General features: G+C 38.9%; 1 protein-coding gene across 2 annotated transcripts in view; it reads right to left on the reverse strand.

Annotated features, from left to right (window-relative positions):
• The window catches only part of LOC125892989 (CUB and sushi domain-containing protein 3-like), a 264,617-nt gene that overhangs the window by 140,136 nt on the left and 96,978 nt on the right, over window positions 1–27,503 (reverse strand). For both annotated transcript variants that reach the window (XM_049583381.1, XM_049583380.1), the window contains exons 17-25: window positions 26,533–26,720; window positions 21,073–21,261; window positions 17,469–17,585; window positions 11,205–11,420; window positions 9,564–9,752; window positions 6,398–6,567; window positions 4,943–5,099; window positions 2,771–2,962; window positions 1,118–1,244 (exon numbers count right to left, since the gene is read on the reverse strand). In XM_049583381.1, the coding sequence (XP_049439338.1) occupies window positions 1,118–1,244; window positions 2,771–2,962; window positions 4,943–5,099; window positions 6,398–6,567; window positions 9,564–9,752; window positions 11,205–11,420; window positions 17,469–17,585; window positions 21,073–21,261; window positions 26,533–26,720 (1,545 nt within the window). The remainder of the gene's footprint in view (window positions 1–1,117; window positions 1,245–2,770; window positions 2,963–4,942; window positions 5,100–6,397; window positions 6,568–9,563; window positions 9,753–11,204; window positions 11,421–17,468; window positions 17,586–21,072; window positions 21,262–26,532; window positions 26,721–27,503) is intronic.

Here is a 27,503-nt window from a genome sequence, read left to right on the forward strand (position 1 = left end):
TTAGTTTAAGTCAAGTCTTTGCATTTAACATATGATCAGATGATAAGATAAAATCAGCCAATATGGCACTTTGCTTACTTGCATTGCTTTTACTTTGCATTTTAAATACAACAAAAACAAATGTTATCAAGAGGGCAAGCAGAATGGCTGATGAACTTAGCAAAGATTAAATACAGTTCAAAAGAGAGATCCATCTAGAAAGTGTGTCCCCATGCGTTTGGGTATTACAGTTGAAATATGGTATCATCAATCAATTTCCACCAAAGTTAGAAATACAAGAGCACAGACTTATCGGCAATCTCATCAAGAGATACCCTGAAGCAGCTCTTCTTACAAAGAATGTGTGGCTGACTTTATGAAATCATACCATGTTTACTTCGACCTCTAAGCCCAAATGGGTTTTATTTCACAGTAATACTAGAAGCTTTCAACCCCCCCCCAAAAAAAAAGAAAGAAATGTTTCCATGTCCCGGGAAAATTCCCCTGGGTGCTGTCACAGTGTCTACAAAGTCCCTCTCCCAATCATTGTTAATGGAGCTGCTACAGGCTGTTTCTCTTGATGACATCTAGCGCTAGAGGAGAATTGTTCATGTTTAAAATCTTAACTGAACTTTACAACATCTCATGAAAACATTTTAGGATGTTTTCATCTTTAAGTTTTTTAAAGTTAGGTTAAGTTAGGATGACCTCAGTTAATTTAAGATCTGTTTAAACTGACTTAACTCAGTTCACTTCCAGGCAATTTTCTTGTGTATAAACTGCAGTCTAATGATAACGTCCATCAAATTCCTTTTCATTTCATCGTATCAATACACTGAGTATCCTATTGTGCTGTTTTTGATTAAACTTATTCCTGATATGTTAATTTCTTTATGAGACTAATAATTTAAGGCCCAAATGTCCTCAGCACCAAATTACATGAGTGATGATGCTAAATTCAATTTGCATATTTTGATAAATTACTGCACATCTTTATTAAAATATTCTACAATATAATGATTCTTTAAAAACTTATTAATGGTTATGCTGTGCAAAGACAAAAATGTTTCATTTATAGTGGATAGATAATATATGCATTAATATGTATGTATTATATGACCATGCTATAAAAAGATACCTGACAATGTTGCCAGAGTTGACCTCAATTGTCCAGGTGCACCTCAGGTTGTTGTCATAGGGGAAGGGATACCCAGGAGAGAGGATACGCCCTGTAGACTCACCCTTAAAACTTCCACCACACTCCGCTGCATGCACACACACACAAAATGCATGAAAACCTCCAAAATGTAAACTCACATAAAAGTAAATGGAGAAACACACACACAAGCAAATGCTCATATCACACGTTGAAAACAAATAGAGGAAAAAAATGCTGTCAGAGTGCAAGCTCACTAAAGCTCAGAGTCTATGATGAGGACTAATGAGCAACAGTTTAAGCTCTGCTGAAAATGAACAATTTTCTTTTTTTTTTTTTTTTTTTAAAGGTAATAGGATTGTAACAAGGACTTCCTGTCTGGGCAGAGATAGTCAAAGATGCAGAACTTGTTTTGTCTCCAAGTAAGCCTTCTAATGATGCCATTAATTAACTTTAAAAAGACTGTGTCCAGAGAATATATAGGCTGGGCCTTGCACTGTAGGGAGGACACTGCTACAAATGTTAATGACTGAAGGAATATCTCATCATCCAATCTATGCTGTCTCTCCCCTGGTTATCGTCTGGCTATCTATATTACAGAACAAACGGCACTTAATTAATAGGAAAATTGCATTACATTGCCACAGTGGTAGGCTATAATCAGTATCATAACACCGGGCAAATGTAAAAGTCCTTGACAGGAGCCGGGATGTGGCCCTGGAGAAAAAGCTGGAAATCCCATTTCACATTCAGCTCGCAAATACAAAGCTCACTATTCATATTGACCACTCAGTGATCCAGCACTGTTAAACAGTTAATCAATAGACTGATTTAGTTTTTTTTTGTGATGGTATTGAACATGCCATAATGCCACACATAAATCCTTTCGCGGAAAAGGGAACAAATACATGTTTCATTGAAAAAAGCAGTAGGACACAGTGGCATTTAAAGTGCAATTCTGCCCACGTCAGGAATTTATAAATCATTTTTTACCCTAATCCATCACTGCTAGACATCAAGAAACAGACACTGCCTCACAACACCTTCCAGACTCTAGCAGCATGCAGGTAATAGCTTTATCATTTCTCTGTCTCTCTGTCTCAGCATGTTCTGAATATGAAAGCACAGCCTGGACTGTACATCATGTCCGTGACTCAATCTGATATGAATATTCTGATAATTATGCCCGGGCTTTGAGAAACATGCTGATCAATGGCTCATGAATTAAAACATTTGAATAACACAGTCTACAAATTAAACAGAGACAGAGCATCACAGTGAAAGTTCAACAGCGATTCAGATTGTTTCACGAGTGTTGTTAATCACTATACTCCTAACTTTCTGCATCAAGAACACACACAGAGAGATCAATGATTCAAAACAAAACATCAGAGCTGTCTATATTCCCTTACAAAATGACAAGCAGCGTATTTTCTTTCAACACGGTTCAATTAAGTAGAAATCATGTTGGGATAAATCCTTAGGATTAACACCTAGCTGAGCAATGTTGACAGTGTGCCTGGCCTGAATAATAATCTACTACAGAAGGAGAGAGATACAGAGAGATGGTCAGAGGGAGACAGGGACCAAATATTGAGACAAAGACAGTATTGAGACATACGCAGAAAGGATTACCTATACATGACGGCAGGTGGTTGTCCCATGCCCTTCTCTCCCCAGTCATGCACTTGAGTATGCCACTGCCGTGCAGGGTGTAACCTTGGTCGCAGCCGAACGTGATGGCACTTCCAGCAAAGTGACCCTGGTCACTGACTTTGAAGCCAAACTGCGGCACACCTGGATCATCACAGTGGGATAGCTCAAAGCCTGGACGAGTGAGATTAAGAAGAGGAGGAGAAAAACATAAGTCGAAGAATGACACAACATGAAGACCATGAACACATATAAACACAGAATTGCTTGTCTGCATTTAAAACAAAGTCTACTGGAGAGCAGCCATTCTGTAAACCAGTGCCATAATTCCATTCATTTGTATTGTAGGGGTATTGATTGAGCTTTAAGAATTAATTTCCAGTTGAGGGCTGGGCTTACAGTCCCATTATATCACTTGGCAGTAAAAGATTCCTTTTGGACACAGAGCACAATTAGATGTTCACAATTAAATGTTCAATTGAGTGTGGACATTTACCACTATTGAGAAACAGCCCATGCACTTCCAACCCTTTGGGGTAATACAAAAGAAATAAAATAAACAAGCCACAAACAAGAAAACACTGCAATAATTCTTTAGCTCACCATGTTTGAACTCGACCATGGCTGTTATATGTATTCCTCTCTCTCAGGTACTAAATGTAAGTGTTCTGCTATGCAGCAACAGTGGCCGCACATAAACCCAGCAGTTCTGATTTATGGTTTCTTCTCACAGCGAGGTCCATGCCCATGCCAGATGTTATGGTAGTATTACAAGTGTCATGCCCAGTATAAATCTCCAACAGTTACTGCTCACATTTAGAAAATTACCTCTGCACTTTTGGTAGAAGAGTCATGAAAACATGATCAGGTTTCATGTCCAGACAAGATTTAAGCTGCCCATATTCCACCTTCTCCTTGCCCTTGTGCTGTTCGTGCATCAGTCACATCTCTCCGAGTTGAAAAAGGCTATTCATTCTGGTTGAAAAGACCAAGTATAGACTGCACTTTGAGATGGTTAAGGGGTGCTAGTCCACACTTTGCCATTTACCTTGTGCACATACCAGGAAAAAGTAAAAGGAAGTCTAATTATGTAAAACTTAATTATGTCTAATTCTGTAACTCAAAAGGCACCTTGTAATTAGACCATTACTTACTCTTAAGTAGGTGCAGTTGCATTTAGATGCTGATGGCAATTCATTTTAGTTGTTATAATTCACTGCACATCCCCGATTAATGGACATTTATTATTATTTTTGCAGACCTGTAGTGATGCTGATCTGCACTGAAACGGTTATTTTATTTGAACTATAGAATAAGTGTGATAAAATAACCCAGTGTGCCAGGTATAGACAAAAAAATTGCCAGTGTGGGCCTAGTAACTGCAAGTTAGCTAAAAACTTTTTTGCTTTCATACTTTAAGTCAAAACAAGACTTGGCCTGTTGCCATTCTCACTAACTATGTTGAATCCCACCCTAGAAAACTCACTGGTAGACGAAAAGAATTCAGAGAGCTCAATTGCAGGTGAAACACAAAAACACTTTAAATTGGACTGCAAAATGCAGTGTCACCAAAACATTCTCTCGTCACAGTAATAAATTAGAAACGGTTAGCAACAATACACAGTCAGCAAGCCAATTAGGGGGAGAAACAAAACCCATCTATTACTGGCCCACTTACAGCAATGACCCAAACTTTCAACAGACACACACGCACACTGTATGCAGAGTCACACACTGTATACCGTGCATGCACATGCACATTGCTAATGCACACACAAACACACTGATTTCAAACAATCCCAACAATAATTCACCTGTTTTAACAAGGTACAGTAAGGCAGGCATGGACGCTAATTGCAGGGGTGGAGAGCAAAGGAAAAGAGGGAAAATGCATTCACATAGAGAGAGGCTGAGGGAGAGAAAGGGTGGGAAGAAAAAAAAGCTAATTTTCCTGAAGGAATGGCACAGCAACACCATGCTGTGTTAAATGGATATCCTGACAGTGAAAGACACAGTGAAGCAGGGTGAGGGTCAATTAAAATTTTCTTTAAAATTCTGCTACTTGAAATGCCTGGCTCCTGAAGTGAGGCTAAATTCACTCATTTGGAAAAGCTTTAGGGCCCTCCTCCTCCAGGGAAATGAAATGTGACTTACTGTGGTATATGAGCCGGAACCCCGCTGCTGTCGCCTCCTGGTCAGAGTAAAATTCAAGCCACAGATAGTTGGAGGTGCTGGTGAGGGACAGACCTTGCATCGACGTGCCTGTGTATGTGCCAAGGAGTGGGGCTGCGCCGTCTTTGCCATCATACACCTGATCAGAGACAAAGAAGGAGAACGTGATGGAGAGTTTTGCTGCTTATGGTGGATTAAATAGCCCCAATAAAGTAAAATTATCAGATTAAGAATTAAATATTAATACTGAGGAAAGAGAGCCACAATTAAAAAGAAGGTATTAGTACTGTATATTCTTTTTTTATATGGCACATCTATTGCAAAACCAATGTCCTAAATGAGATGTGAAAATTAGACCATTATTCTTGCCATTGATTTGATACTGTGCATCTGTAGAGCTAACAAGGCAGATGGTGGGATCCATGAAGTCAGACTAAAATTAGACTGTTTTGAAGGTTTGGAGGAATAATTGTCCTTTCTCTGTCATGCTATTAATTTCATCAAACTTTGAGTGAACACCAATTATCATCCAAATATTATACTAGAACTAAAATCCAATCCAGAGTTTAAAAGCAGTGCATTCTCTAAGCAAAGAGTAAGGTACTTACATTGTTTGTCTGTTTTGTGTGGATTTGTTGCTCAGAAATAATTGCATGTTTTTTATCTTCATTTGTTATTCTGTTTTTTCACAGATCTTTTTTTGATCCACGTATCTAATGGAAATTATTTGTTGAAGAAGCACCCTTTTGAATTCCCACGAATTTCCAGCAGTATACCTAATCTTTTCTGATTGACATCTGTGAAATAACAAGGAATGAAATACAAGGCTCTGGGCTCTTCCTTTGAAATACTACTGGGGCCCTCTTGGTTTTGTTTTTCTCTTTCTTCAAGTCAATTTAGCTCTCTAAGCATGTCTTTTCACATTTCAGATGTTCACAAAATGACTAAGTACAAGAGATTACTGTCTACACAGCTCCATTACTAGAAACACTGATAGTAGGCTACAATGCTCTGTTAATTGGAGCATTAGACAAGACATCTGCATCCTAAAAAGAGTGCATTCCAGCTGTGAAGTAGGGACTACATAGTCATTTGCATCACATTTGTGGTGCTTACCAAAACTGTTAAAATGCCCTTGAGCAAAGAAATGAATCTCTTCCTTCCCAAAGGCTTGATGATGGTGCTGCTGTTTGACCTTTGCTCTCACTATCAGGGCAAAACAATTCTGTATTCTGCCTGTCGCTCTCTGCCTAATCCCTATTCTGGTTTCCCAGGTTTTACATAATGAAGAGGCAAAAAGACCTGCCCCATACACCCAAACTTTAATTAGACAACTACATTAATGTATTTGACTTAGTTCATAACCAAAGCCCTGTGTTTATTTCTTGCCTATCTATTTTTTGTAAACAGACAGCAGTGACTGCTTTGTGTCTTTACCTTGAGGATGTCACCTTGTGCGAGCTGAAATGTGCTGGCAGTGATGTTGATGCCTTTGCCTGCTTGGGCCTGAATGCTGTACACACATTCATGGCTGTTGTCATAGTTCATTGGATAGTTTGGTGACAAAAGAATGCCCTCGTTGTTGGAGACTGTCGATCCACACTCGGCTGCAAGAAATAACAACAACACGGAGACAATAATTATTTATTTATTTGTTTTCCTTTAAAACCAGAGCTGCCTACTTTAAAACTCATTACCAATTAAACAAAGTCACGGCAAGCCCTGCATAAATATTTTTTTTCTATTTGTTTTCAAGCACTACTGTCATGTAAAATTCATGTCACCCTAGCAGTCCTTTTTTAACACAAGGCTAAACTGGTGTGCCAGAGGCAGGGTTGTGCGAAATCATGTTGGGTACTCTATCACAGGGTGTGATGGAACTAGTTTAAATGACACAATGCCTCTGCTATGAAGCAATTAGCTCGTTGGAGTCAGCTCTTTAAATGTGCAAGTAATGTAAATGAGCTTCTCTGGGGAGAAAAATCAGTGTAGCTGTACTGTCCATGAACACTTCTCCTTTAAAGGGAAATTTCGGTTTATTTCAACCCATCTCCTATCGTCCTAAATTTGTTTCAAGTCACTACTGACATAGAAATAATAGTTAGCATAATAGCCGTTAGCCTAGATACAGCTTTAGCGTCGGACCTGTTAGAACGTAATTGAACGGGCATCCTTTCAAGTGCAAAGTTAGTCCACTAAACAAGCTTTTTCTCCACAAAGACCGCCTCATATCGTCAGGATAAATGTCAAAGAACATATATAAAACAACATGTAAACGTGTTGTCTTACCTTACCGGTGTTATGTCCCTACTGGTTTCCAATTTAACTAGTTTCCTTACTGAACAGCTGCAGATGTGCTGCGCCTCCGTCAGCAGTAATATGTTGTGTATGTTTGTGTCACAAATTCACAAACATACACAACATATTACTAGCGATTTTAGAGTCGCAGCCCACATCTACCACAGCGAATATGCTTCTGTAAGTGAGCACTACGTACCAGCGACATTAAAAAAAGAAAGGAAAGAAAATATGATATACACAAATTTGCGTCGAGCTGGACTCGATTTCACGTCAACAAAAAGACAAAGTAACACAAACCGCACGTCTACCTGTGTGAGCCACTGAGACTCAGAGAGAGCCAGGCTTTCCTCAGGTATTAGTAAATTACGTCAGCATCCAGGTAACATTTTGATTCGGGCTGACCTGAGACAACTGGTTACCCTCGACTTGCCTTGAAAATACCCATACATATTTATCAATGTTTCTTGTTCTTTTTCCAAGAGTCTACAAACATATTCAGTGCCACATTACAGTCTGCACAACACTGCACACTATGACAAAACCTGTCATGTTTAAAAAGTGGCGATCTAACTTGCTCATTGCGTACCTGTAGAGACAGAGATAACAGTATGACGTCACCTCTCTCGGACCATGGCGACATTTCTTTTAGTGTGCGTCCATAAATGTGAGTTTGTTCTTAGAGCTCATATGTCTCCATCAGAGCTAGCTGCCAGGTTGTCACAGAGTGTAATACTATTAATATTGTGTCATGGTAGTACAATTCCGTTTGCTTTTTTAAAATTTCGGTCGACTTTTTCTTTTTTTTCCCCCTTTGTCACAGAAGTCATTTAAAATGCAGCAAAGCATAATACTTAAATTAAAACATAGGCTACTGATGTAACACTCAAATTTTTTTTTTTTTTTTTTAAAAAGTGCAAGTACACAAAAAACTATTCAATTACAGTGACGTGAGTAAATGTAAGTCCATGCTTTTCACCTCTGTAATGATCCAGTGGCTATAAGTGCTTGGTTTTTATTTACATATTATTTAGCGTATTTTGAGAGCATTTTCCGAGTTAGATTGTCACTTTTTAAACATGACAGGCTTTGTCATAGTGTGCAGTGTTGTGCAGACTGTAATGCGGCACTGAATATGTTTGTAGACTCGTGTATTCTGGCTCAAATAAATAAGGGCGGCCATAAACCTCTGCAAAATCAAATTCCTCCTCCACAAAGTCAAAGTCTGGCAAAAAGTCAGCCATTATTCTATAAATCTTTCATAAAATAAATGAATGAACCTTTCAGGCTACTGTCCGGTTCTGCCTTGCAGCTGCTGTGGCTTGTTCTCACAAGATTTCAGGCACGGTATGAAATCGCTGCTTGTTCTCGCGATATTTCGGCCGTGCTTTGGGAAGCAGAGGTAAATGGTAAACACACCGTAAGGTAAGACAACAACTCTGAAGACCACCTAAATGTGGAAAGTTAGTATATAGGCTTTCCACATCGAGAGGCGATGGCCGCCCTTATTTATTTGAGCCAGAATACACTGACGAAGAGCTTCGTGAAATTGAAGAACGGAGGAGGAGAGAGAGAGAAGCACAACAGGTAACGTTAGAGGACGACAGAGGAGGAATGGCTGCTGGAAGGCTTTAGCTCTGAAGCTCGGTGGTGTAACGTTACCTGTGAATGCTGTACCCCAATGCCCACAGAAGAGGAATACCTCTGTTGCAAGGAATGGGACTGGTTGCAGCCTTAGCTAAATGGTAAACAACAAACATGGCACCACACCGGTAAGGTAAGACAACATGTTTACATGTCGTTTTCTATATGTTCTCTGACATTTATCCTAACGATATGAGGCGGTCGTTGTGGAGAAAAAGCTTGTTTAGTGGACTAACTTTGCACTTGAAAGGATGCCCGTTCAATTAAGTTTTAACAGGTCTGAGCTACGGCTGTATCTAGGCTAACAGCTAACATGCTAACTATTATTTCTGTCAGTAGTGACTTGAAACAAATTTAGGACGATAGGAGACGGGTTGAAATAAACCGAAATTTCCCTTTAACCTGGCCTTGGAGCACTCTTGAGTGTAAAAGAGATCTCCAAAAATAATTTTAACCTAGCAACTCACATCAGTATTAATCACACACTTTTAATAGTGTTCTGCTCAAGTACATGTAACTCCACTGACTTGTTGAATGACTAATAAAAGGTTCATATCCGTGCCATATAAATCTAAACCATTACACTGGCTTACAGTGCAAATTCTGCAATACACATACACAGACAGGAAAGAAAACGGAATAAAAGCAGCTGACCACGTACCCACACACCTTGGCAGAGGGGCACTCCACATGCGGCGGCCACCTCCCAAGCATACAATCTCCTTCGCCCCCTGTAGTCGATATCCTGTGTTGCAGTAGAACGCTAGCGAGTCGCCAATGCCAAATCTGGAGCCTGTGTGCCAGCCAAACTGAGGCGTTCCAGGGTCCTGACAGGGTTCGAGATCGTACTCTGGAAACAAGAAAGTCATAAGAAATGAGTTGGAACAAAGTGCTGTCTTAACTACCAAAATGTACTTTTAATGCTCCATTATTTTGATTTGTTTCGTAAACTTGTCATTGATAATACTCTAAGGAAAAAACTGTCTGTTCTTTTGCTCCCTATAATGAAACACTAAGTGCGTGTTCAGCCAAAGCAAGCAATATCTTAGCTCTGGGGGATAAACGGTCTTGCTCAAGGACACTTCATCAGGTCAGGATGCATGCCAAAAAATTGAACCCTGGATGTCTGGATGAAGGATGGACTCTCTAAGATATAGGCCACTCTGCATGCAATATTATTATACAAAGGCTGTTGGTGGCCTTATCATCTAAGGTGTAGATGCAACTTGGGCTGCATAAGAAGAATAAGGTCTTAGTCCCAGCGGCATTTTTCTCACGGTGCTGTTATTTGGCAGTATGCAGAGCTATGTACAACTATTGATTCCATCACAGCAAAGCGTTAAAGCAGCATCCTACTGTAGGATGTGACCTGACAGCTTTGGCAAATTTTCATCAAAGGTCATAAAAGGTTAAAAAATTAATTCTAATCAGGAAATCTATAGATGCTAATTACAGAGCACGCAAGGACATACGCACGCACACTCACAAACTAAATTTCATGAATATTCATGGCTGCATAAGTTATGCTTCACTTCAGCGAACAGCAGGCAAACATTTAGCCAGGATGCTCATGAAGCAGACCCTCTCTCTCTCTCTCTCTCTCTTCCTACTCTATCCCTCTCTCACTTTCTTTCTCTCTCTCTTTCTCTCTCCATCACTCTCTCTCCGCCCTCTCCATCAACCCTGCTCACTCAGCATCACCATCTGTCTCATCTCTTTCCTCTCTCTCCCTCTCCTTCCCCAAGCTTCCTATCTCTACCTCTCTCTGCATTTCTCCATTTCTTGCACTCTGCATGGGGGGGCATTATTTCTGTACAGCCCCCCCACCTCCACCCTTTCCCCTCCATCTCCTCAGTCCTGAGGATACTGACCCACATGGCATGCTTTGATGATCATTCCCATCACGGTCAGACATCCTCTACCTGCGTGACCTCGTTGTCTCTTAATTATCCTCCTCTGATCGGCGCAGCCTGAGGCATGGTCTACCTTAAGCCCGCTCCCACTCTGACCGACAAATCACTCCTCACATGTTACTTTATGCACGCTTTAGAGAGGCTTAACACTTTTGATCTCATCATTGAACAAGCCGTCTCTCTCCTTCTGTCTGTCACGGTGTCTTTTACCTCTGCTTTCTACCCTTTCCACTTAACAACTCCACCCACCACATTTCAGCATCCTCACTCCCCCACACAATTCATCTCCTTTCCTCTTTTAAAGCTTTACCTACCCATCCTGTCTTCACACATACCAATACTCTCCCTTCCCTGCCTCCTACAGACAGAACCCTCAAATGCCGTCATACCCGAGAAGGAGATGTTGAATCCCTGCAGTGATATAGAGAAGTCAGAAATGAAGCGTAGCTGGGCCTTGAAGTTCCCATACAGGCCTGCATTAACTGGTGAAGGCCTCTCTGAGCCGGTGAGTCGAGCCAGTGGCTGGGCGAAGCTGCCGTTTTCTGTTATCAGAAGGTAGTCATGATGATCCTCCAGGTGGAAAGAGTGAAAAGTGAATTGGACACCTTGAAGGAGAAAATATAAAAGGCCAGTGTTAGAGATTTTCAGGAAAGTACGAAGAATCACTGATGGAGACATAGAGGAAGCTTTGAATAGAATATGTAATGCGTAAATTTGATGTTTTCATGTCTAGACTGACCCGTAAGGTTAAGAAATGGATTTACTGTTGACAATGTAAGGCAGCAAAATTTAATGCAACAACCTCAGACTGAATGTGACTATTATTCAATTCAATTTTTAGCTCTAATTTCAAATGTCATGATTATCATTCAAAATCACTTGTATTAATTTGAGGTTAGTTTGCTGAAACATCCATCTACACAATTCATTTTTCATCCATTAAATATTAAATGTTTTAACTTACAGCAGCACTAGGAATAAATGAATCCTACTTAAATTATCATACTTACATAAAAAGGAAAAAAAAATACATTTAAAAAGGCCACACATAAAAAAGACTCAAAGCAATTTCAAAATGCAGTAAAAACCAAAAAAGTGAAAATGATTTCCACAGAATTAAACTATGTAATCAAAGACTCATGGCCTTTCCACTAGTACATGAGTATTAGTCAGTACTTCTCACACTTTGGAATCTGCCCATCCTGTGAAACTTTAAAACTCCAGGACAAAACATCTCTAATGGCAGGCCAATGATACAGAATCACATGAGTGAAGAGAACATGATTGATGTTAGCAAATCTGCTACAGGAGCAAAGTGCAGGAAACTGTGTTAAAGGAGCACTTTACCTACAAAATGACCATTTGTCTATCAGTTAGTGGTGCCATGTTACCTTGAATTCATTAAGATAACTTTGTTTTTCTTGCATGCCTACGTGGAAAACAGCAAACTAGTGATTTACTGATTGATTGGGGGCCAAAATATGGGTTTACAAACTGTCACACAACTTGCGCAGTATAATCCAAATTTCATTTATCCAGTCGTGGAGGCAGTCGTGCTCAGTACTTCCCAAACACATGCATTTTCACTACAGGAGTCTGGCATTAAAATGAGCACAGATAAGATTCATTTTCAGTCCAGCTTTAAATTGTATTTTTGAAAATGCATCCGTTTGGCAAATATTGAGCACAGAACTGGATATATGAAACTTACATTATACTGCACGAGTTGTGTGAGTTTTTAACATTTTGATATAGTTTTGCTGTTGTTAAACCTGGTCCCTAGACAATCAAGAAATCAATAGGTTTGCTGTTTTCCTTCAAGGCATATGAGATAAACAAAGCTGTCTTTAGGTATTTACGGTAACATGGCATGACTGATATATAAATGATCATTCTGTGGGTGAAGTATTCCTTTAAGATTGGTCAAAAGGTTTCTAAATGTTGTATCAACAAACTAATATTTAACTTTTAAGTTTGAAAACAAGATCTAGGTCTGTGCACCTTGCTTCTATTTTCACACTGTAACTCAGACCCAGTAACATCTTCCCTCCATCCATGATGGCCAGTTGGCTGCTTTTCAGTACAATAAGCACTGCCATTTTAGTGCCATCTGTTCGAATATGACTCTATAATGTCCTCCACAATGTTTGGCTCACTTGATAAAGAAAGTCCCGAATGGCCATAAAATAAATAACAAAATGAAATGATGGATTGTGCTCTGTAAAATGGCAATTATATCACAGAGAGTCAAGCCAAATGATCAATTAATCAAGACCCATCCCTGTGAGGGGACATCCCAATATTTTAATATAGTTGGTACGGGATGGTGGTAATTACTGCGTGGAATAGTTACATAGCTACTATCCCTAAAGATGAATTTGTCTTCCAGTCAGTAGCCAAAGGAAAAACAAGACACAGGGAAAATCAGTGCAATGATAAAAGATTGGTCCTGGGTAGCATCACCTGTTTCAGATTGTGATGAAAATCTGAAGATATTGATATAATTAAAACCATCGAAAGAAAATGCATATTATGTAGGAGATAGACTCTAGTACAGTGGCTATTGTATAGTTTTAGGTAACACCCTAACATTACACCCAGGTACTGGTACAGGTATTGTACCAGTACTTTTTGAACCTACTTTTCAAACCTATTCCATTCAAAAAAGATAGAACTTAAGTCTCAGTGACTAAATGGTGATCCCTGGACTTATTGTCTTTGGTTTTGCTCAGCTAAGCTCTGCAAATTGTGAGAACCTGCCTCTCTAAATCATGTTCAATCAACTAAATTTGCCCCTGATCAAAACAATGTCATATGTAAAAGCTTATTTTCATCACTTACTATTTATAATTAATCAAATTTGTTCACCACGCTTCAGGGTTTTAGGTAAGGTCTAAGTAAAATTTCTTAGCTTCCTGATTTTGCACAGCATATATGAGGTTTGATTGTTAATTGGCCCACACTAAATTAATTTAGCATTTTAAATAGCTTGAACCATTTTGGGCACTGTGTTGAATTTGATTATAATTAGTTAATTAGTTGGCAACTATTTCAAATTGTTGTTATTGGTTTACAGCTGCTGGTGCAATTGAGTTTTATGGCTCCAGTTGTTAGGTGAGGACCCATGTAAGAAATAAAAAGGATAATGCTGCTGATAGGAGAACGTATGTGAGGTTATTATCATAATCACCAAAAACAGGCTTGTCCAATCCTAGCCCGCTTGGGGCTTGTTGCTAAAAATATACTATGTGTGACCCACCACACAATGTTGATTAACCAAGCAAGATCACTTTGCATTTTTTCCATTCGCCTATCGATGGCAGGATGACCATACAGTTTTTAGACATGCGTCATGTAGGAACTATGCACGCGGAACTAATATGTGTTCATGAACAGATGATAAACAAGCAAAAAAATTGTTACCCAACAGCAGACTGCTACGTAGCAGACATGGCCACAGCACAGAAGTGGAAGTTCAACACTGAGGGCCGCCGCTTTAAGGAGCGTTAGAAAATTTAATGGTTTTTCATTTGTCTTATTTGTGTAGGACTTTTGTAATAACAATTTTGTTGTGAGAAGCAGCTGGCCCCCAGATATTTTTACATGATCTGATTTGGCCCCCATTCAAGGTTTGGGCACCCCTGACTAAAAATACATACAACAGGAGAAAAAAAAGAAACAATACAGTGCAGTTGAAACAAGTCTTCTGTTGTTGGTGTGAGTTATTTAGGGAAGGATTAGGTGATGTTGTTGGGTAATCACTACACTACAGTCTCCTCTTTGAAAATGCATACACAGATATAACCATTATGAGCCTAGTGGGTTATGTGTACAATAATAACATTAATCTTATCCTTGATGGCAAGAAAAATAAGTCATATGAGAAGTTAAGATTAGAAACCTCAGAGGCAGAAATTAAAAAATGCTTAATTTTACTTTGAGTGGAGGGATTGCTGATAGAATCAGAATGAGATTCAGAAATACTTCAGAGATCCCGGGAGGAAAGTTGGGTCACGTTGTTGAGTCATGCTCTGATATACACAAAGAAATTACAAGAAAAACTGTAAATGGAAAATAAGTGCATTATGCTACAATAAATAACAATATACAGAGAGAAAACTGAACAATATGAAATACGAGGCATAAAAAAATATGCAGAAATATGTGCATCATACTTGATATGGTACTGCATTTACTGTTTAAATAAAAATTACTGAGAAATGGGATCTACAGGTGTGTTAAGTATGAATCCAAGAATATTGGGGCTTAGTGGATAGAGAAGGCACCCCATGTACTGTACAAGGCTGTTGCCGCAGCGGCCCGGGTTCGACTCCAGCCTGTGGCCCTTTGCTGCATGTCATTACCCCATTACCCCCTCTCTCTCTCTACCCCTTCACGCTCAACTGTCCTATCTTTAAAAGGCAAAAAATGCCCAAAAAAAATCTAAAAATAAAAAATAAAAATAAAAAATGCAAGAATATTATAAATAGTTAAATTAAAATAGTGGCTGAAATATACAGTATAAATTTAGTCTTAATGCCAGAGTATTGTACAGTTGACTTACTGCACAGATGCCTGTACAGTTAAGTCAGTGTTGCATTGTTGAAAATATAAATAATCAATAAATCATGGAGCTATAGCTGCTGTTGGGTGAAATAAGTCAAAAGGCCAGTCCAATGACTTGGAGTGTCTGACACTCTGAGGGAGGAGCTGAAAAGTTTGATGGCCACAGGCAGGAATGACTTCCTGTGGCGCTCTGTGGTGTATCTTGAATGAGTCTTGCACTGAATGCACCTCCTGTGCTTGACTAGCACATTACGGAGAGGGTAGAAGACAGGTCTTGTTAGGTCTTGTGAGACATCAACTATCAGAAGGTGATTCTTTAGAGGAAAAAAGGCTCTAGTTTTTGACAATAGGAACAATTGGTAATGTATGAAGAGTACACTAAGGCATTTTAATGGGGCTTGTGGAGGAGAATAACAAGAAATACTATGGTAAAATACAGGGATAATACAGCTAAGTGCTAGAGCACTAAGATAAGCTTAGTGCACTTTTTAAATGATAATGAATACGAATGTCTCAGAGAAGAGGTAACTGATCACATAACTGACAGCGAGTGCTGTGATAATGGAATTAATCTAATTAAATAAAGAATAATATGTGAAAATCAGTGAAATACCAGATTTATCTACCAGATGAACCACTAAAATGTCAAAGCTGTTCATTATTAATTGAGCTAGGTGAAAAACTGATGAAAAGCAATATTCTCCTAACAGCGTAAAATGCTATCCAACTGAGGGATGTATGAAGCAGCTTATTATACAACATTGTCTCAAATAAGCATAATAAGTGGAATAACTGCTGATGAAGAGGAACTACAAATTAAATTGTATTCTCCGATACTCAAACACACTTTAAAAAAAAGAAAAAGAAAAAGAATCACACAGTTAAATTTTCAATGCGTGAACACCTCAAAGTGTAATATTATCCCAACGCATATTCTGGACAGTTGTCAAAGATGAAAAAAGTCAGTGCATTTAAATTATCTTTGCTCAAGTCACTTCTCACTTCATAATAATAAATCCCCATAATGTTCTTGGGATCTGTTGAGGGGGTGAAATTTTAATTTATAGTTTTATAATTTGGCCATAGTGAGGACTATTGAATGTCAGTGTGGTAAGGAATATAAAAATGAATGTGCTGGTAACTGAGGTGTAGCAGGTGAATGACTCATGCAGGTACAAAGTAAAATATTTCTTAAATTAACATATCCATAGTTTAAAGGGACAGTTCACCCCCATATCAAAAATACATATTTTTCCTCTTACCTGTAGTGCTATTTATCAGTCTAGATTGTTTTGGTCTGAGTTGCTGAGTGTTGGAGATATCAGCCATAGAGATGTCTGCCTTCTCATGAATATAATGGAACTAGATGGCACTCGGCTTGTGGTGCTGTAAGTGCCAAAAATACATTTGAAAAACTCAATAGCAATGTCTCTTACCAGAAATCATGACCTGGTTACTCAAGATAATCCACAGGTTTTGTTGTAAACAGTTTTATATAAGAACTATTTTCTTTTTACCAAACTACACCTGTCAACCATATTGCCATGATGAAGGAAGCGGGCATCTACTGCTAGCTCACCTAGCACTATTGAGCTAACTAACGATGGAGCTTAGCTTAGGAGGACACCATTAATGTTTACATCTCAGATTGTCATAAGCACGAGCCTGTCGTCCATGAGTAGATGCACGCTTCCTTCTCCATAGTGATATGGTTCCTACATGAAACTGCTCAGAACAAGGTCTGTAGATTATCTTAAATAACCAGGTCACGATTTCTGGAACGAGACATTGCTGTTGAGTTTTTCAAATGTATTGTTTTCCCACACCACAAGCCAAGTGCCATCTAGTTCCATTATATTTGAGAGAAGGCAGACATCTCTATGTCCGAAAACAATCTAGACTGATAAATAACACTACAGGTAAGAGTAAAAATGTGTATTTTTGATTCTGGGGGGAACAGTCCCTTTAAATGTTCCTAAAATATGAGGCGTAGGCCCAAAACACAAAAACAACGTATTGTAGTATGCATTGTTTGCATACTTGTATGTTGAAAAATGCATAATCTTAAATTAGTGGTGCTTTCTTACCTTTTCCATGGCTGACTTCAACCGTCCATGTACAGTTTAGAGAGTTTGGATACAGCTCTGGAAAGCCAGGTGATAAGATGATCCCTCCAGGTCCCCTGATATCCCCACCGCATGATGCTGAATAGAAAGGGAAGATAATGAAAGATAACTGTTGGCAGAAAAAAAAATGAAAATTGTAAATGAACCAATAAATCCTTCACCTGAAGACAGAGGAGCGATTTAAATGAATAATGCATTTGAGTCATATCACATCCTGTCCTGCTATTTTTATGAGTACCTGTAATTCTGCCAACACAATGTTTTTTTTTTCTCTCTCTCGCTCCAAACCTGCCCTACTGCCAGGACAATAAATTATTCATTAATTCAGCTATCCATCCATATTTTCTCCTCTCCTATGGTATCTTAAACTGAAAGACATTGTCAGAAAACACGATAATCCGTTAAATTTACTTACAAATCACAAAAACTGACACAGGCGTATTCAGCGGATTACAGAATCAGGCTTTATTTTGATTGTGACTTAAAAGTGATTTTGTGTTTCTTCCAAATAGAAACAATCAACCCAGTGCTGCGTTCCAACTACTTTTCAGTCAGGTTGGGAGGATAATCCAGTAGCAACCCACCGTGCAGAGCAGTTACAGTTGAGGTGATAGATAATGTTGTCTAAAGCAGCAACACTCATTGTCATCTCAGTAATACAACTCTCAACCATGTTGACTATTGACTTTACTGCTATAAAGCTCCTTATCTCATCAAAGGAAGTTAATGAGATAAATCTCTACCCTCATTGGCTGCTGAGGAGCCGAAGGTTAATGCTAGATCCACTTGAAGGTTAACTGGTCTAATTGGCTATTGTTCAAACCTGCAACCGTTTTCTCATGCTGTCATTGTGCTTCAAATAAAAGGTCATTTCACATAAAGGGCACTGCTTTTTAAATATAGCATTGATGACATTTGACAAGCTTTGTTTTCTTCTTTTCTTCCGTCTTTTATGTGTGTGTGTGTGTGTGTGTGTGTGTGTGTGTGTGTGTGTGTGTGTGTATGTGCGTGTCCTTTGGCCTGAATGTCCTAAGACTGGTGTAACAACCGAATGCCCGGATGCCTTCTTCAAAACCACAATCGTTGACAAATATTAGGAGTAGGACTCTTGTGCATGTACATATTTTCAAAGTAATGAATGTCAGATGATGTTTTGAGGATCACTGAGATGCCTGAGGCTCCACAGCTGCACACACCCACCCCCCTCTTATCCTCTCTCCTTCCACCCTTGGGCCCTCCAGCAAGCACAACACATCAAGGCCTGAATCCTTACCCACCAACAAAATTATATCAAATATTTTATTAATGAGCCAAAATTACATAAAGTCATTAAAAGTGGATGAGTACGCTTGGCAAATGATCTACTTTAGAGGCTCCATAGGCAAAGAGCCAAGGCATTTGGCACCAGTCTGGCACACACCTAGGCAAGAAAATGTTCCAAGATATAAAACAATTTTTCAGTACAACCATTGGGCTGAAGCTGCATCACATGGCACTGTATCATATGCACGGTACGGCACTCCTTGCCAACCCTTGCATGTATTTTATTCGTTATATTCTTTCAACTGAGTGATCCGTGACTAAGAGACATCATTTACGGCTTGTGCACCGCAACAATAATCGCCACAATCGTCCTTCAGTGTGCTTCTAAACAGCACAAAGAGCAAAACTGCACAAACACAGCCGTGAGAGGGAGATTATGTGAGATATCAAAACTATCAGGAACATGCTGAACTTCATGCTTTGAAGCTGAGCATAATCTGTCTTCAGTATTATATGATTCATAACACCCCAAGTAAGTTGTTCACACAAGGACTGGGTCTATTTGTTGAATAAAAAGCATTTTGACAAGCGCATGTTTGGTTAGTCAGACCTGCTGTAGGCTACCCATAGTCACTATGCTTGTGTCCTTACCTCTTGCCAATAAGGCCATGCTTTTTTTCTTCTTCTTCTTCTTCATTTTTCAGTTTGAGAATAAATATAACCATGGAAGCAGCTGTTATATGAACCCAGTTACCTTCAACAAAAATTAACTTAGAAACCTTCTGCCAGTTACTAGTGGCAGCATCCCATAAGTATTTGGAGCAAAAAAGACTCTGCCAGGATATACTTAGTGAATGTGCAGAGAAGCTCTTATGTGTATTTTCTAAAAATAATGCTGACATTCTAATGAGCTGATGCGGTGCTGTACAAAATTCATTTAGTGCTTCAAATCATAACCAGGTCAATTATTTAATGTCTCTTCAATGACTCTTAACATTCATGTTAGAATGCTTTTTAGGACAAAAAGGCTGGTCAGTGTATTTTACAGTCATTCAGCTCTACAGTTTTTAAGGGCCATATATGATGTCATAGTGCCAACCATATTAAGAACATACAAACCAAAACAGCATATAAAAAAACAGATCTGATAAATATGATAAGCATTCACTTAATTTCTTTTTGTGCAGCCACTCAGAGTGCTTCAACATTTTTTAGAAAGGCACTGGTGACGTCACTGTTGTTTTTTTGGCTGGCTACTGTCTACTGCCACAACAACAACAACAGAAAAGCCCACTTCTGGATGTGGATCGGCTGGATACTGAGTGTCACTGGTGAGTGTTGTGCTTAAATCACCATATACTTTGTAAGCTTGTTGTTAACACTATATTAAACCCTCTGTCAATGTAGCATTTTATTAGCTACCTTGCTATGTTAGTGTCAAGATACTCACGTGCAGCATTTCATGAAAAAAACAACCCCCACTGCGAGCGCTTTTTTAATGAAGTGCTGGGATGAAGCTCCTGCACCCTGCCACTGCTTTTCTGCTGGGGGGAAAAAAGCTATGCAGACAGACGCCTAAAATGTCTGACTTTGACTTCACTGACCTGTGTCTGCACAAAGTTTGTCACTAGAGAGGTGTTTCCACATTCTTCTACTAAAGTGGGGTGATGTCTGTGCATTTCCCTAAAAATCTGAGATTTAAACATACACCGGGCAAGTTAGGTAGGGTACATCACTAATGCAAAAATGTCTGATATGGTAAAGACATATTGACGGAGTAACAGATTTTGACACAACACCAGCAAAGAAACCTGAAACCTCCAGCACAGAGCAGACTTGACAGAGAGCGGGAGTTTGCATTAGCATAGGAAAAGTTTTGATAGCACACATGGTAGAGTGTGCAGTTTTTGGATGTAAACAACTCGTAGCAACTTGGTGAGCACAACTTGTAGCAAAATATTACTGTATGTTTTACAACCATTAATTGCAGTTACCAACTAACAAACAACCTAAATAAAAAACGCTAACTATGTCTACAATTCTGATATGGCCAATATGGCTGCAGATTTTGGTGCACAACAGACTCCTCATCTGAGTCTGGGTCTGACTGAGGCTCAAACATGTATGGCTGGATTTCTCCAATGTTTCCTCTGATGTGAACACTAGCCACCTTGATGTGCATTGCTCCCTTCACAGGTCAACCCAGCGCAAGCAATGCAGGCAATGGGAAAAAAAAGAGAAAGAGTATATCTGTTTCCCTCTGCTCCCTCTGAGTCTTCTTTTTATCATCCAGTATACATACCATCACAGGTGGGCAGTGGGTGGCTCCAGAAGTGGTTTTTCTCACAAACCAGTGGCTCCTCGTGGCTCAGCCTGTATCCTGGGTCACACTGAAAGGACACCGTGGAGCCGATGGACAGGTCATGGCTTAACCGCATGCCGTTCACTGGAATGCCAGGATCCATGCAGGAGTATGTGTCCAATGTGACCACTAGAGAAATTAAAAACAAACAGTTCTTATTTAAGTTTTGACAAAACTGTACGTCTTCGTATCATCATTAAGTTACTTATAATTTGATTTTCATAGCAGTTCCTCTTTGTTCACAACATTTAGGAAGTGTCTAGTTTTTGTGTTAACCTATGAGCATGTGGTCTATTATTGTCATACACGATAACTACTGTGGATGATGAGTATTTATACAGTCAGGGACAAGGTCTGCTTTTGCTTATTCAAATAAAGAATGACTGTTGAGCTATAGAGGTATATTAAAGTCACACAGCATTCACGAAACACAAAATGACAATTCTATTTTTACCATCAGTAAAATTTCTAGGCCACATTCATACAGAAAAAGCTCTGACAGAACCTTTGATGTTGTTACAATCATCACAACAAAGGTAGGTCTCGGGTCGCATACATAATAGAGAAAGCAAGTTTTCCAAAGTAAGATATTTACTTTGACATTTATTGACTTTTAAATGTAAAAATGAACACTCACTCATGCTTACACAAAGTGGAGAGAATATATTTCATGGCACACTAAGGGGACTGCACTGAAAAAAATGTCACAATTCAGACAATAGCAAAGGCTGTTTTATAACACGACACAGCTGAGACTTTGAAGAAAAATGCACAATTGCATGGACTGCTGCGAAGTTTGACAGTTTTCTGTCTAAATAACCTTGATAGGGTTAGGGTTGGTTTTTGTTTGCTGTCTTCAAGCTATTGTTTTTTTGTGTTACATGTAAGCAGGTCACCCACTGAAAGCAGGTCAAAAGCAGATGTTCTACTGTAGGTGGTGAGGAGGATTACAGGGCATGTTGAGAAAGAATTGGGGTTATGACCCCAGTGAACCTGTCCAAAAATACTCCTGTTCATCCATGTGTTACACCACCACCTCAGGTTTTCCTAAAAAAAACTGTTGCTCACTGGTTTTGCTCCTAGAGTGAGCAGGTTGGATAGTAGTGCCAGCTCTCTCTTAATCTTTAGTGATGCAAGCTGAGTTGCCCTGGTTTTCCCTGTGATTTCCAGGACTGCTGTTTGGATATCTTCCAAGTAGGGTTGCTTTTGATGCACTAAAAATACACTGATTTTAGGCACTGACTGGCAACAGTTGTGTTAGCAGTTATCAGGTCATTGGTGGGTGAGCTATTCTAAACTAAGATCACCACAATCTGTACTTTTATCTTTTACTTTTGCCACCTCCAACAATTTATTGGAACATGTAAGCATTAACTTCAGGGAGTCACTGAAAAACGGCTGTTTGCCTGACAATGACTCCTTTGATGTAGGGCTGGGAAATATATTGATATTATATATATATATATCATGATATGAGACTCAATATCATCTTTTGGATTTTGTTATATTGTGAGTGTTGTTTTTTTCCTGGTTTTAAAAGCTGCATTACAGTTAAGTGATGTAATTTACTGAACTTACCAGGCTGTTCTAGGTGTATTATTTGCCTTAACCCATGTAGCCATTATATCCACATTACTGATGGTTATTTTAAAAAAATCTCATTGACTCAATATTGTATTCAGTCAACCCTGAATTATTATCATGGTATTGATATAGAGGTATTATTTAAAAAATACCATTATATTTGATTTTCATCATTTTGCCCAGCTACTTCCATATTACAAGAGCATCCATTTATAAAGCCAGTAAGGGCTTATTCATACTCAACATTAAGATATGTATATTGACATGGATGGAGCCTTCTGTTTGTACTCTGCGTTCTTGTTGTCCATATTTGTGCACGTTTTTTGAAAACTTATAGATCTAGACAAAATGGAGCAGTGCCACTGGAAATCGTGACGACAGTCTAGCGTAGTTCAAGCAAGACACGAGCATAAGAAAAATAAAATAAAATATGAAAATATTTTAAAAATGTTGGACCAAAACGAATCGGTTAACATGAAAAAAGAATTCTCTGTCCAAATGTCACAAGTATTTATTAGCCTCACAGACCACTGCCACCTACAAAGTTACCTCCATTAAAACAGACATTATTAAATGTCCGACCCTGGGGCATTGGTAGCATAGTGGATAGTGCCAGCGCCCCATGTACAGAGGCATTGCCCTGCTGCAGCAGCTATGGGTTTGAGTCTGGCTCGCGACACTTTGCTGCTACTCTCTCTCTGTCTCCCCATTTCACTCTCTGTCCTGTCATTAAAGGCAAAAAAAGCCAACAAAAATAAACTTAAAAAAAAAATAAATTAATTAAAAAAAATTCTGGCCCTGCCCTCTAGTGCCATTTCGTAGATCTATCTATGTAAATATAAAGGATGCATGGAAGTATGTAGGCAGTGACATTTACAACATTTGTAATGAGGGGATCTATTTTTGTACATGAAAGGAGTATAAATGAACCCTAGGATATCAAGTGCACCTGATCAGTAATGGATGCATGGAAGGGCTTGAGTAACTTGAATTAAACTGTGGTCATACATACATTTTGTACTGTATTGTATTTATATTTAGAATGAAGCGCAAATTCAGAACAAAGCTGCAGCTGCCCCTCCAGATTAGACTCGCCCCTACCCTGCCTTTTAAAGTCTCTTTAAAAACTCATTTGTTTTCTCTGGCCTTCTCAGTCTCTGTATGATAGCGGGTTGCTTTGTGGTCTGAATTTTGTGTTTTTAATTCATGTTAACAAACTTTTCGTGTTTTGTGTTTTGGTCATGCTTTTTTGTACAGCACTTTGGTCAACGCTGTTGTTTTTAAATGTGCTATATAAATAAATTTGTATTGTATTGTATTGTATCCTTTGTTTTCCTCTCAGAGGTGTCCTGGTTCAAGTCCAATGTCTGGTGCTGCAGTAGTTTCAGGTGATTGACCCAGTCAAAGAACTCAGACATGTCAGCAAATAGTACCCTGTTCATTGTGGGATGTCTGGCATCAGTGACTGTGAGCCCAGCATGAAGCACATTGAGAAAGGTACAGCACACAATGTGAAATTTATGTAAAAGTGCCCCCACTGCAAAATCAAACAGCGCCGGATACACACACACCCTCAGCAAGTCAAACAAATATTGTCTGAAAAGGTCCAGTACCCCATTGTAATGAATTCTAATCCATTGGGAGAAGTGTAGTTCTATTACGTGGCCAGCAGCAATTACTTTTGGCCACGTGGCACAGCATTATCAACAAGAAGTGACACTGTAGACAGTGTAACACAGTTATACTATATGGTTTGTGAGCTACAGATCACAGTCATCAACATTAATAACCTGTAAAACAGCCCAAGCAGACTGATTATTCATGTGTGATAACAGGGCTCTTCCTCTGTACTGCTAGGCCCCTGTAGAAAACCTGTCTTGCTCTCCTTGAGTAATTTGTGATATTTTTAGTAAGAAAACACATGGATTTTGCCTGAACATGTTACAGAAGTAAACCATTCATGGATCACTGCTGGTACTGGCCTCTGGGGTGCACAGATTTGGTGGAAAACAATAATACAAAAAAAAAAAAAAAGATTAAGAAATACAAGGGTCAGGAGAGAAATTAGAAAAAACATTAACTGAATATGTGGGCCCACATGTCACTTAATATCATTTTATTGTATTTTTTTGTAACTGAATTGATCTATGTTATCCATTACATACAAAGGGAATGATGCAGTGGCCCTGTACCTCAGTTTATTCACAGCATAATTCACAACAGCCCTACTTTGTAAGACCAATTTTACAAATGAACTAGGCTGGGTTTCCCCAAAGCATTTCAGCAATAAGATATGTCCTAAATTGCAATGGAAGAAGCTAATATGATCTTACTGTTATTGCTTTTCAATAGCCTCATCAACAAAAGAAAAATGCACTTGAGAGTGAAACATAATAAGACAAAGGCACTTGTGGTCTGCTCTCAGTCAATAATACAGACATAATAACAAACTGTCTTATGAATCTCGTCTGAGTGACAAGGGTAATGCTGCTAGTGCATACAATCGTGAAAACAGATCACACTAAGTCCAGAGTATTTTCTATTTGAATTTTCAAAAAGACTACCACTCTATGCATGTGAGAGGGGAAAAAAACAAACAACCAACAACAAAAAAAAAATTTAAAAACATCAACTCCTTTGAGAGCAGAAGATTTTAGCCAGTTATTTACAGTATTCGATTGTGTACCTCTAAAAGCTAACAGTACTCTTCCCTCATCCAGATTTTCTAAGTCAGTCTTGCACTTGAAGACAACCTTCCTCAACAAGCCTGCACCAGTGTTTCTGGTTCTTCTGCATCTTGGTACCTCTGCACTTGCAGTAGCGTGCCTGCAGCAGATGACCATATACAAAAATCCAACGATTGCACTAGATAACTTAGCTACTAGGGCCTTGTTAAGAGCCAGCCCTGATCCCTTTTTTTTGGCACTTCTAGATTGTATTCAGACTGATTTTATAAAGTCTGACAGCAAAAGACCACCTGCAAACCACATTTGGAGAAGGTCTGAAATGTAATTTCAATCCAATTTCTATAAATGCGTCTCAGTCCGGATGCTCGAGCACCTCAAATTGGATTCGTATCTGATCAACTGCAAATAAAAGTAAGACAGTTAGTCTTAAAGATTGAGAAAAAATATCTGATTTGACTGCAGTCTGAAAGTAACCTTATTTTCAGTGTTTGTTTACATTTAGAGTTTACGGCACAATAATATTCAACAAGCCGCATTGATCAAGATCTACAGCCGACTTTTTCCTGAAGTTTGGCTTTGATTTTACCCAGAAGCCTAACCTCCCACACAAAAGGCCCAGCAAACAATGGGATTTGTTTGTTGTTGATTTGGGACGCTGAAGTAACTGTGAGGTATCCTGAAAAATTAACATTTGTGGCAAGATAAGATTTAACATACAGTGCTGACCTTAGTCTCCCTCTAAAATGAGCAATGTTTAAAATTCTGTAGGCTGAAATGGAATAAAAAAAAATGTTTTATCCTGAGGACTGAAGCTTATTGAGCCAAGTTGTTATCATGGTGGTCATATAATCCTCCTGAAACACATCCTCAGGGCAGTTTGGCTTTAACATATAGTTTCACAAACTTTATAGAAGCAGACCAATTTAAGTTTGTAGGGTCATTAACTGCTGCTTACTTGTACTTTTATCTCCTTTTTTCTTTCTTGTTGTAAACATATCTAATTTAAAATCAATTAAATGTACCTGTGACATGTACCAACAATACCTGTTTACAGTCCCAAAAATATTTTGCATTCATAACTTTAAATCATGTTATGCAGTGCATGCAGGGAACAGATGCATACTCTCACCTTCATAGAATATCTTGAAGCCACTGTTTGATCGACTGTTATCGGTGGTGAAAAGCAGATACAGAAAGTTACTGCTACTGAACAGGAACTGAGGGACCTGGGTTCCATTAAACGAGCCAATCAGAGGAGAGAGCAGGTTTGGGCCGTCATGCACTTCCAGGAAGTCATAACTGAGCTCAGTCTGAAACCTTGAGAATACAGAGAGCAGAGAGAGAGAGCTGTAGAGTACACAGTTATTGGTATTCAAAACAATACTCCTGCTTTGACAGATTAGACAGTTTGAAGCCATTTAGCCTATTGTGTCCGCAGAGAAAACATTCTTATTTCAAGGAGATAAATGAGCAGAAATAGCTTGCACAACAGGTTTTCCAATTATTGCAATAGTATAAGATCAATGAGTTTCTTGGAAATCTGACATGGTATAGCTCTGTGGTCACCCTGAGGTCTCTAAATCATCAAACAAGTGACATTAGCAGTTCCGATATCACTATCAATACTGTGGAAAAATCACCTTTAGACAATTTCAGCAAGAGGAAAGCCACACCTCTCTGTATTATTATTGCAAAAAGCTTAAAAAAAAAACAGAAGCTACATGAGCTAGGCATAGGAAAACTTTTGCTCATTTAAAGTGAAGAGGGGCAAAACATTTGAGTTCACTTTACAAAAAAAGTCGAAGGGAAAGTAGCTCTTTGTTTCTTTACAAAGGAATATGTCAGCAATGAGAAGGCGTTGATTATAAAATATGAACATTTTATGGTTTCGTTCCTTAATGGTAAGAAATAAAGATCTTACAGCAACACTTGCAGCTCTCTAAGGGAGTGAGCGGGAGATGGTAAGCGAAATAAAGAATTACTCAAGGCTTTCAACATTTTTGGAAACTAGGTCCAGGACTGCGTTCCACCTCCTCTGACTTTCTATTTCTAACTCGGAGGTTTCCAGGGCCAGGGGTACGCCTTCTGTTTGTGCACATG

The sequence above is a fragment of the Epinephelus fuscoguttatus genome, linkage group LG8 (genome assembly GCF_011397635.1).
Source record: "Epinephelus fuscoguttatus linkage group LG8, E.fuscoguttatus.final_Chr_v1".
Classification (NCBI taxonomy): domain Eukaryota; kingdom Metazoa; phylum Chordata; class Actinopteri; order Perciformes; family Serranidae; genus Epinephelus; species Epinephelus fuscoguttatus.